Source organism: Raphanus sativus, chromosome 9 (assembly GCF_000801105.2).
Source record: "Raphanus sativus cultivar WK10039 chromosome 9, ASM80110v3, whole genome shotgun sequence".
Taxonomy (NCBI): domain Eukaryota; kingdom Viridiplantae; phylum Streptophyta; class Magnoliopsida; order Brassicales; family Brassicaceae; genus Raphanus; species Raphanus sativus.
Window position 1 is genome coordinate 24,294,614 of NC_079519.1, and position 11,325 is coordinate 24,305,938.

Consider the following 11,325-nt stretch of genomic DNA (forward strand, 5'->3'; position numbering starts at 1 on the left):
AATATTCCTAAAATATATGTTTAATTTACCATTAATTATTTTGAACAATAAAATCTATATATTCTAAGATTTTAAATATATTTAAACTACTTATAGAACAAGATGAAATATTTGTAACTGAATATTATTTTAATATAATTAAATTTCACCTAAGATTAAATATTTTTCAAAAAATTCTAAAATAAATGTTTAACCATTTTGGTTGTTATTAATTATTTTCAACAAGAAAATTTAATACTTAAATTTAAATATCTTTGAATTACTTGTAAAACAATGTTTAATGTTATAAACAAATATTTTTTTCTAACGTATCTAAATCTTACCATATTATCCATATCTGATCAAAATATTTATATTCTTTTTACATTTGGCAAACAATTTAATGTTACAAGAAGTATTACTCAAACTATCAATAGGTCAATATTAATTTGTCAAATGTTTAATAACAGGTACGGGTCACTATTTTTACAGCATATAAACTTTTATATTTGATTGTTGAAAATATGATAAATATTTAAAAAATATAAACCAATAGATATTTAAACAATATTCATTTATATTAAAAAATGAAAATAATTACCCGTCCGGTCGGACGGGTCCAGCTCTAGTGACATTGTTATTGACATAACCCAATGTATTAATATTACGGCATCCTACTTAGGTGAGCTGCTGAGCTACCCTATATTAATATGTGATCACAATAATGATTTGGAAGGATAAGGAAGAGCTTGAGGGTTGTTTTTTGTTACAAAAAGATTGTCGACTGATATATTTTTAGATGAAATCTCATCTCGCAGGGGTGATAAAGAAAAACTGATAAGCCCCTATTGGTAGTTTCATAGATTACTATTGCATTTAAAACGAAGAAGTGTTCCCTCTCTTTCTTTTCTCATTAAACGAGATAGCTAAACTAGGACGAGTGAAGATGTCGCCGGAGAAAAAAAGTCATAACTTTCCTCCGATAACGGAATGTGGAGGTGGAGGAGGAGAGTATGGTTCGATCGCCGCAGATCTGGACGGGACTCTGCTTCTCTCGAGAAGCTCTTTCCCTTACTTCATGCTTGTAGCTGTTGAAGCAGGAAGCCTCTTCCGTGGCTTAATCCTACTTCTATCTTTGCCTATGGTGATCTTTTCATACCTACTCGTCTCGGAGTCTCTGGGGATACAGATCCTCATCTTCATCTCCTTTGCTGGTCTCAAAGTTCGCGACATCGAACTCGTCTCTCGTGCCGTTCTTCCACGGTACGTTCTCCACTAATCATATCTCTTGATCTTTTTTTTATCTCCGTATGTATGAAATGTAATATATAGTTTTTATTCTCATATTTGTTAGGTTTTATGCGGCAGATGTGAGGAAAGACAGTTTTGAGGTGTTTGATAAGTGTAAAAGGAAAGTGGTGGTGACGGCTAATCCGACAGTGATGGTGGAAGCGTTTGTGAAGGATTATCTTGGAGCTGATAAAGTTCTTGGAACAGAGATTGCGGTCAGTCCCCGAACCAAAAGAGCTACCGGATTTGTGAAGAAGCCTGGTGTTCTTGTTGGTGATCTAAAGAGATTAGCCATTTTGAAAGAATTTGGGGATGAATCACCAGATCTCGGCATCGGTGATCGAACATCCGATCATGACTTCATGTCCATTTGCAAGGTATTTGCTTTATAAAATTTCAATATACTTTGCTCAAAAAAAACATTTCAGTATACATAGTTGTAAAATATTGAATACAGGCTAGATTAGTAGCTAATTCGTGTGCTTGCTTATTTTCGTGTTTAAGTTTTTTTTCCATTCATTAGGTAAGGTAAACGGCCTACGTTAACCCGTTAGCTGGTTTAATTATCGTAATGTCATGCGTTTAGCTTGTACTAAAAATAAACGAAAGATAACTCTGTAGTAATCAAGTAAGGTTCATTGATGTACCCAACCTATCACTTCATGTTGACCCTGAATTGTTTTTTTTTTTGTTTTTTTTTTGAACTTTCTTCTTGTTGAACAAAAATAAAACTGTCTTCTACACCAACCACCCTACTAGTACCACCTACATTTTGGGCAGTCCATTTAAGGAACCAATATTCAAATATCACTAACATTATTTTTTCTTGTAACAAATATTACTAACATTCTTTTGTAATATATCCTTTATATTCTACTTGTACCCAGTGGCGGATCTAGAAATTTTTTTAATCGGAGGCACCATATTATAAATATACTACATAATTTTAATATAAATAATTTTAATTTTTAATAATATTATATTACATTTAACGCAATTAAAATTGATTTTGGGATATTATATTAAATTTTTAATTATTCTATTTGTCTACAAAACCTAGGTTGTTTTGCCAAATTTTTAATACTCTAATAAAAATGAAACAAAGTTATGATTTATGGAGTATTTTAAAGAAAAAAGAAAAAATACTATTTTCTAATAGTAAAACATACTGAATGCCTTAGAGCACGAACAATCAAACAGCTCAAACGAGACTAAACGGAGGCATACTAATCACCACTGAACTATCCAAAATTCATGCTACTCGTTAACGTGAGTTTTTGATAATTAGTAGGGGTCACGTGACCCCGTACTCACCAATATAGATCCGCCCCTGCTTGTACTTCATCACTTGCATGTACGTTTAAGGGCTATAGATGAGTACATTAAAAAACATGGTACAACCAAAGTTATATGTATGAAATGAATAACGTTTGAATTTTTTTTCTATAAATACATTTGTACATTTATTCACAGTGTTGGTATTAATCATAACAGAAAGGTTACATGGTTCATGCGACCAAGTCAGCTACAACAATCCCTAAAGAACGACTAAAAAACCGCATAATCTTCCATGACGGCCGTTTAGTCCGACGTCCAACGCCGTTAAACGCCATTATCACATACCTTTGGCTTCCCTTCGGCTTCATCCTCTCCATCATCCGTGTCTACTTCAACCTCCCTATGCCCAGATACGTTGTCCGTTACAGTTACGAGATGCTCGGAATTCGCTTAACAATTCGTGGCCACCGTCCTCCGCCTCCTTCCCCCGGAACTCCAGGCAACCTCTACGTTCTCAACCACCGTACAGCACTTGACCCCATCATCGTGGCCATTGCTCTCCGACGCAAGATCACATGCGTCACTTACAGTGTCTCTCGTCTCTCCTTAATGCTTTCTCCTATTCCTGCTGTCGCACTCACCCGTGACCGTGCCGCTGACGCTTCCCGCATGAGAAAACTCCTCGAAAAAGGTAAATGCATGTGCCTGCATGGTTGATTCTAAAGATTTTAGAGGATATAAACGATTTATTAAGAACTTTTAAAACAATTTTGGAGGTTATAGATAATCAATAAGTATTTTAATAAAATAGATATTTTAAACAATTTTGGGAACCTATGTTTATGTAAATTATTTTTATAAGAATTTGGAAGCCATAAACCAGTGTTTCACTTGACTTTACCCATGTATATTCTAATGACAATGTTCAGAGTTTCCTGAAGTCAATATACAATTGCTTAAGGACGTTTTTGTTATGTTATGGTAACAGGAGACTTGGTGATATGTCCGGAAGGGACAACGTGCAGAGAAGAGTATCTACTGAGATTCAGCGCTCTTTTTGCGGAGCTAAGCGACAGGATCGTACCAGTGGCGATGAACTGTAAACAAGGAATGTTCCACGGGACGACGGTGAGAGGTGTGAAGTTCTGGGACCCTTACTTCTTCTTCATGAACCCACGACCGAGCTACGAGGTCACTTTCTTGGATCGCTTGCCCGAAGAAATGACAGTGAAAGATGGCGGGAAGACGTCTTTCGAAGTGGCTAATTACGTGCAAAAAGTGATCGGGGACGTATTGGGATTCGAATGCACGGAACTTACTCGCAAGGATAAGTATCTTTTGCTGGGAGGTAACGACGGGAAGGTGGAGTCTATCAACAAGAAGTGAAGATAAGGAATGTTATAAAGTCTGATCACTGGAGTTTGTTAATATCATTCTGGTGGAGAAAGGATAGGTTTTTGATTGAACATGTATTGTATAATTGTACCTTTTTTGTATAATTGTACTTGATACATTTTCTCCCCCTCAAAAACTAAATATATATATATATATATATATTATTTGCATACCAAAGTGTTTTAAGCAGAGGTTTACAACTTTGAAAAGCTTTAACACAAGAAAAACATAATTTATACCATAATAATCTATAAACTATTAAAACAGAAGTACAAAGTTGAAACAACCCTAATTTTTTCTAAATAATTACCATTTCATGCCCTTGATATTGATTATATACATTCACTAATATTTGGACAAAGCCTTTGACGTCAAAGAAAAGCCCATTAATATTTTGATTAGCCAAAAATGACGTGAATCTGTATTTCACTAACCATAAATTATTTAACCTAAAATTGGACTCATTGTTCATATCATCACAATCCCAATATCAGCATGAAATTGTTTTGAAAAATATAATAAAACGAGATTGTAGATAAAGTGCCAAATTCTTATTCAATTAGCATTACAAACCAGCACTAATACATAACTATAAAATGTAACTGTAATTACCATTATTAAACGGGATTATATGTATTACATGAATTAGATACAATTTTAAAACCATTCGGTTTGACTGATATAATAAATTTTGAATAACAGGATTCGAAATTAATATTAATTTATTCTTTTCAAACAGAAAACTAATATTTATAGATTTTCTAACAATTTTGTTGCACCTCATTAAAAAATATCAACTAAATAGGATATATCAATTCAAAACTGTTAATAAATCAACTAACTATCCCTAATATCTTTCACTATCTTAATAACTCAACATAATAAATCCGTAAATTGACGCTATCACTGTTATTAAAAATATAAAGATACTTTCTAATCACTGATTACCAGGATAAGATTGATTGCAACATCTTTAGTATATTCCTAATTTTATTTACTAACCATAACGTGTAAAAACAATTGGTGAAAAAAATTAACCATAGAAATCTTTGCTATATATTCCATACACTTAGTATATTCCTTTTGTACACCCCTTGCAAATCAAGTTTTCAAATAATTAGTTTAGAATTTTACTACCACTGATATATCACCTATTGAACTATATATAACATTTTTGGGTAAAACTCTAGTAATTCAATTAAGGCTGATGACAAAAAAAAACAATTTAGGCCATCTTAAAAGACCACCATCATATTAGATGCAGCAGAAGCAAAATGATCAAGTGGTAAAGCCCAAATAAAGCCCAGTGGCGACGTGTAAGAATAAGTTCCTCGACAACCTTTTAAGACTGTGAGGTCATCATCATCGGCGGTAACGGCTCAGATATTTTCAATCGCAGCTTCCAGTTATACCCCTCAGCTTGACCAATCAAAGTCTTATTATTGCAAACATAGGGGGTAATATTCGGAACGGCGAGAAGAAGATGATGTGAGAGAGACGACGTGGCAAATTCCTTTCCTCTCCTTCCCCATATGGCCACTAGCTAAGGGGAAGTTCCCGCTTCGTCAGTCGAATAGCCTCTCTGTTTGGTTTTTATCCTCAGATTATTCGAATACCACTCCTTCTTCGTTTACTCCGCTAGCTTTCTATGGAGTAAGCAGTTTAAAAAACTAATCTCACTTCTTCCTTCAGATTCTCCGAAAACCAAAGCAGCAGCATGGCTATGGGTGGCTTGATCTCAAACAGGAACTTGGCTTCCTTCATCGCCTCAGGTAATATTATTAACGAACTCAGAGCATGGCGGCGAGAACTAGCTTAATCATAATCTATTAGGGTTTATCAGATTAGTGTTAGCAAATTTCTCTTGTTACATGATTATTAGTTGGATTTGCATTGCCTTGGTTTTTAGTACATTTTTCTCTTCTCTCTGTACTACAAAGAGTGAAGAAGACACTATTCAACAATCCCAATTTCTCTAATTGTTTCTCTGATTTATTAGGAAATGGTTTTCACAACCAAAGAGGTATACATGGCGTTGAGATTTCCAACAGAGTCATCTTCCCTAATGGTATTGTTCCCGTGATGCCTCTTTTATTACAAAATTTTGTGCTAAATAATTTTTTGTTTTTATTTGTAGCATTGTGCCGTAATCATCATCATCAACCAAGGAAACTTTTATCTCTGCAAGCTAGTTTACACCGTGAACTGGTGCGCAGGACGAGTTTTGGATGTTTTCTTCAACCAGGAAACTTGGAGCATCATCATAGTATTAGGTTTAAGAAGAATACATCTCGTCCCTATTACAAATCATCAGAGGAGTCTGATATCACAGAAGAAGTTGTAGACTCACTGTCATCATCATCAGCTGATGGGTCTGCTGAAGCTGTTTTAGTCCAAGGAAATCTACAATCCCCATGGTGGCAGCGCTTCCCTAGGCGCTGGGTCATCGTCCTCTTGTGCTTTGCTTCCTTCCTTCTTTGCAATATGGACCGTGTTAGTCTATATCTTTCTTACTTTCTCTACATTTTGAATTTATCTGTTCTTTGTTTTTCCTACTGCTTCTGTTTACTTAATGAGATGAAATGCTTTTGTGGCAGGTGAACATGAGCATTGCTATTCTTCCCATGTCTCAACAATATAACTGGAACAGTGCTACTGTTGGCTTGATTCAGTCCTCTTTCTTCTGGGGCTATTTACTTACTCAGGTCGGTCTTGTTCTTACACAACTCAAAAGAGAGAGACAGAGAGAGAGAGAGAGGTGAATTTTTATTCAACGTTTTAACCTGGACCATGCTTATCCTCTCTTGACTATAGATTCTGGGAGGTATCTGGGCAGATAAGTTTGGCGGTAAGGTGGTTTTAGGTTTTGGTGTTGTCTGGTGGTCCATAGCCACCGTCATGACACCTATTGCTGCCAAACTCGGTCTCCCCTTTCTACTTGTCGTGCGGGCCTTCATGGGCATTGGCGAGGTTCGGCCCTCTTCGGTTTTCTCTTACTTAACTTGCCTCAGACCTGTACGTTTGTCTCTCACTGGTCTACTTTTGATATACCTAGGGTGTTGCTATGCCTGCGATGAACAACATGCTTTCTAAATGGATCCCTGTCTCAGAGAGAAGCAGATCGCTTGCACTTGTCTATAGTGGCATGTACCTCGGTTCTGTTACAGGACTTGGATTCTCTCCTATGCTAATCAACAAGTTCGGATGGCCATCAGTTTTCTATTCCTTTGGCTCCCTTGGAAGTATATGGTTTCTGCTATGGCTTAAATATGTATGAACTGAACTCTTATTCTCTAATGACATAGAGCAAAGATTCGGATATCTACAAAACCTCTAAACACTTTGTTTTTGTTTCCTCCTCAGGCATATAGCTCTCCTAAAGATGACCCTGATCTGAGTGAAGAAGAAAAGAAGATCATACTGGGAGGGAGCAAACCAAGGGAACCTGTTACAGTCATTCCATGGAAGCTGATTCTGTCTAAGCCCCCTGTCTGGGCTCTCATCATTTCCCACTTCTGCCATAATTGGGGAACATTCATACTCTTGACATGGATGCCCACATATTACAATCAGGCATGTAGTCCAACTTCCATATGGTTTATTATTGCTTTTTACAAACAAATAAAAAGAATTATTTCAATTGATCACAATTTTACCAGGTCTTGAAGTTCAACCTCACTGAGTCAGGGCTCCTATGCGTCTTGCCATGGTTTACCATGGCTGTATTGGCTAATGTTGGAGGTTGGATTGCTGATACTCTCGTGAGCAGAGGTCTTTCAATTACATCCGTTCGGAAGGCAAGATATACAATCTGATCACTATTACATGTCTTTTCACAACACTTGTTGTTCTGATGCTCTGAATCAATAAACTCTTCAACTGTGTCACAGATCATGCAATCAATTGGTTTTCTTGGTCCTGCCTTCTTCCTGACTCAGCTGAGCCGTGTCAAAACTCCAGCAATGGCGGTTCTCTGCATGGCATGCAGTCAGGTACGGCATCATAATAAAAGAGCCATAGTATTGTATTAAAAGCTATGATGCCAATTCTAGACTTGTACAGCTGCCGACAACAAGATTATTCTTCTAAGAGTACAACTATAAATTGAACATAACATAAATGCAGTGTCTGACACATGTCTCACTTAGAACCATACAAAAGTGAAATACAGCTCTGACATAAAGACTTGCCTTGTCCCCAACAGGGCGCTGATGCATTCTCTCAGTCGGGTCTCTACTCTAATCATCAAGACATTGGCCCACGCTACGCTGTGAGATAACATTAAGTTTCTACCCCTTTTGTCACCAAACACCTTTAAACTTGAAAATGATATGTTTTTCTGCAATAACTATGTCGACGTGGATCATTCCAGGGTGTACTATTAGGACTTTCAAACACAGCAGGAGTCCTCGCCGGTGTCTTTGGCACTGCAGCCACTGGCTACATCCTCCAACGAGGTAAACTCTATATTCACATTCTTCCCAATCACAGAGATTATGTACAAATGTTATCCCAAGTGGAGCCAGAGTTCTTGCTTCTTTAACTTCCAGAGCTCTTTATTTCTGGTTCAGCCCTATGATTAACTTTGCATTTTTGACCTGTATGTATAGGTTCATGGGACGATGTGTTTAAAGTAGCAGTTGGACTGTATTTAATTGGAACTCTGGTCTGGAACTTGTTCGCAACCGGAGAGAGAGTTCTCGACTAGCTGCAGCAAAATGGTGTGGAAAAAGCTTTATATCTGTGTTTTATTTCTTCTCTCTGCTTTAAATTTGATATGATAGTGAGATCAGAATGCGAAGTTGTTCGCTGCTCTGTTTCATAAGGTAACAAGAAGTTAAAAATCTGTTTTTTTCAACTTTTTTGGGGACTTTTAAAGCTTACAATATGGTGGGAGAACAGAACAGAACAACAGTCAAAATGTAAAAGCTTTTACAACAGAGGAACAAACAAAAGTATTACCTTACAAATATCATATCACACACAACCAAACCAATTTCTTTTGACGTTTACCACCCCCAACAATAACAAAACCCAAACGCAAATAATGTATGTATTTAGTAAAATATATATTTAAAATAATTATTATTATTTAACCCCGGGAAGCTGTATGACGCGACGTCTAAACCGCAACAGCCACAGCCGCATTAACGGAGACGCCTCCACCAACGACGCCGTTGCATTTCCCGTTAAGTGCCGCGACGACGACGTCGTTTCTCTCCTTGCTTACGAGACTCTTCATGATCCCTTCCAGATCCCTCTTGTGCACGTTCACCACGAGTCCGCTCTTCATGAACAAAGTCAGCGACATCTTCTGCTCCACCTTGTGTCCCGGCGCCACCGTCAGACTGTGCCGGAGCAACACCGCCGCCGCGATCGTTTTCATCTGCAGGTACGCCAGATCTTTCCCGAGACATATCCTCGGGCCGGCGTTGAACGCCACGAATCTGTACTGATCGTGGTTCACGAACTTTCCATCTTCCGGCGAGATCCACCTCTCCGGCTTGAACTCGAGGCAATCCTCTCCCCACGTCGTCTTCATCCTCCCCGCCGCGTAGATCGAGTACGTCACCGACGATCCCGCCGGCACGAAGGTCCCGTCCGGGAGAATATCGTCGTTCACCACGTGCTTCGAGTCCTCCGGCACCGACGGGTAAAGCCTGAGCGTCTCCGAGAGCGCCGCCTTCAGGTAGACCAGTCGATCCACCTCGTCGAATCCCAACGGCTCCTCTGTCCAGGTCGCGACGTCGCTTCCACGTGTCTCGATCAGAACGGAGCATATCTCCCGGACGATCTTATCCTCCACCGTTGGATGCGTTATCACGAGCCAGAAGAACCAGCTCAGCGCTACTGATGACGTGTCACGGCCGGCTAATATGAAATTAAGCGCCACGTGGCGAAGGAAACCCTCGCTGTACGACTGGCCTTTTTGATCTTTCTTCTTCATGAAACGGGAGAGGAGATCGTCGTGTCCCTGGACCCCACTCTCTTGCTGACTCAGCAGTTCTTGCTTACGTGTGTTAATGACAGCGTCCAAATACCCTTCGATCTCTCCCAGGCTCCGGTTCAAGCTGACTTCTAAGCCGAGCCCAAGCCATTTCTTGATCCTCCAGAGAAACTCCGGCAGAATAAACCGCTGGAGAGAAGCTTCGGTGGCTCGGTCGAAAGCCGAAGCGAAGCCATTCTCTGGAAGGCCTGGTGCGCAGGTTCGAGTGTCCTTCCCGAACGCTAAACCGCAAATGTTGTCGAATGTAAGCCGTAGTACCAAGTCCTGGAGGTCGACCGGCTCGCATGTGTTCTGAGCCGTTTCAAGAATCGGACAGAACCGGAGCTTGATTCCCCGGTTTACCCACCTACCCATGGCTTGCCTCAGCGTCCTGAATCACAAAGCCAATTCATTTAGCCGACAATTCATACTATTTAATAATACCGAACCAAATCCACTAACTAAACCGGTTAATTGAATTAAGAAAATTGTATGTCATCAAATCATTCGTTACGTGCACATGCATGGATTCTGCAGTATAATTAATCTCCGGTTAAGCGTCTACCTGGTGGTGAATTCAAGAGCGGCGGTTTTGCGCTGGAAGAGCCAGGTGTCACCGTCGGAGTTGAAGATGCCTTGGCCGAGGAAATCATGAAAAACGGCTTGCCACGTAGGACCTTTAGGGTAGTTATCGAAGCGGGTCTTGAGCATGTGTTCAATGTTTTTGGGGTCAGCAGTGACCGTCACGAGACCTTGCTTCTTTGCCAAGAAAGGCACTGCGCAGATACATGTCTGATACGTTCCGCCACACGCACGGAGGTTCTCAGTGATCCAGTCGTGCATACGGTCACGCTGCTCGATCAGACCCGGAAGACTTCCCAATATCGGCCAGACACGTGGACCCTTTAGCCACCTTGAGATCCGCTTGAACCATAGCCAGTAAGCTGCAGCGATCGCTACAAGCAGCATCGTATTGGATACATCCATATCTGATGGTATTTCTCTCTCGAAACTGCTAGTAATTGGAGATTGTGATTGAATGAATGATACGGAAATGGTTGTTTTTGTTTCCTGGAAAATAATATTATCCTTTTTCAGGAAACTTAAGGAATATGAATGGTGTTTTCAAAACTGGTGGTGATAGATAAATCAAGGTTTAGTGTAAAAGGATATGGTTTTCTTGGGAAATTTATAGAGACAGAGAAGATGGCATTAAGAAGAAAAAACAAGTGGAGGAAAAAAACTCTTACTGCTAGCCATCAGAAGCAGCAACCCTCATTAATGAGACTGGTTGAGAGAGTGTACTCTAATTGAATGGGATTTGAAAGTTTAGACACGTCTTGAGAAAAACTCGTTTTGGTTTATTGTTATGGAGATCAACTAAAGACTGTTTATAT

At 39.1% G+C, this 11,325-nt stretch overlaps 3 protein-coding genes across 3 annotated transcripts; 2 read left to right on the plus strand and 1 right to left on the minus strand.

The window, feature by feature from the left end:
- The first annotated feature begins 695 nt into the window (after positions 1-695).
- LOC108827928 (probable glycerol-3-phosphate acyltransferase 8) lies at positions 696-4,112 on the plus strand. Its single transcript, XM_018601448.2, has 4 exons — positions 696-1,242; positions 1,334-1,646; positions 2,764-3,238; positions 3,536-4,112. Exons 1-4 carry the CDS (start codon positions 926-928, stop codon positions 3,931-3,933), a joined length of 1,503 nt encoding a protein of 500 aa, XP_018456950.1. The 5' UTR covers positions 696-925; the 3' UTR covers positions 3,934-4,112.
- A 1,297-nt stretch (positions 4,113-5,409) lies between these two features.
- On the plus strand, positions 5,410-8,802 carry LOC108827723 (ascorbate transporter, chloroplastic). The gene is made up of 13 exons (XM_056993574.1): positions 5,410-5,531; positions 5,635-5,714; positions 5,942-6,010; positions 6,080-6,435; positions 6,540-6,647; positions 6,757-6,912; positions 6,998-7,213; positions 7,306-7,515; positions 7,602-7,739; positions 7,833-7,934; positions 8,147-8,212; positions 8,315-8,399; positions 8,553-8,802. Exons 2-13 carry the CDS (start codon positions 5,660-5,662, stop codon positions 8,648-8,650), a joined length of 1,659 nt encoding a protein of 552 aa, XP_056849554.1. The 5' UTR covers positions 5,410-5,531; positions 5,635-5,659; the 3' UTR covers positions 8,651-8,802.
- A 28-nt stretch (positions 8,803-8,830) lies between these two features.
- On the minus strand, positions 8,831-11,325 carry LOC108827722 (cytochrome P450 86A2). The gene is made up of 2 exons (XM_018601196.2): positions 10,494-11,325; positions 8,831-10,319 (listed from the first exon to the last, which is right to left on the minus strand). Exons 1-2 carry the CDS (start codon positions 10,913-10,915, stop codon positions 9,065-9,067), a joined length of 1,677 nt encoding a protein of 558 aa, XP_018456698.1. The 5' UTR covers positions 10,916-11,325; the 3' UTR covers positions 8,831-9,064.

Excerpts from the sequence above, each read along its gene's own strand:
- LOC108827723 (XM_056993574.1), top strand. The coding sequence starts at position 5,660 with ATGGCTATGGGTGGCTTGATCTCAAACAGGAACTTGGCTTCCTTCATC. Across the intron at positions 7,214-7,305 it reads TTCTGCTATGGCTTAAATAT|GCATATAGCTCTCCTAAAGA; the intron begins GTATGAACTGAA and ends TTTCCTCCTCAG. Across the intron at positions 7,516-7,601 it reads TGCCCACATATTACAATCAG|GTCTTGAAGTTCAACCTCAC; the intron begins GCATGTAGTCCA and ends CAATTTTACCAG.
- LOC108827722 (XM_018601196.2), bottom strand. The coding sequence starts at position 10,915 with ATGGATGTATCCAATACGATGCTGCTTGTAGCGATCGCTGCAGCTTAC. Across the intron at positions 10,320-10,493 it reads GCTCTTGAATTCACCACCAG|GACGCTGAGGCAAGCCATGG; the intron begins GTAGACGCTTAA and ends TTTGTGATTCAG.
- LOC108827928 (XM_018601448.2), top strand. The coding sequence starts at position 926 with ATGTCGCCGGAGAAAAAAAGTCATAACTTTCCTCCGATAACGGAATGT. Across the intron at positions 1,647-2,763 it reads ACTTCATGTCCATTTGCAAG|AAAGGTTACATGGTTCATGC; the intron begins GTATTTGCTTTA and ends TAATCATAACAG. Across the intron at positions 3,239-3,535 it reads GAGAAAACTCCTCGAAAAAG|GAGACTTGGTGATATGTCCG; the intron begins GTAAATGCATGT and ends TTATGGTAACAG.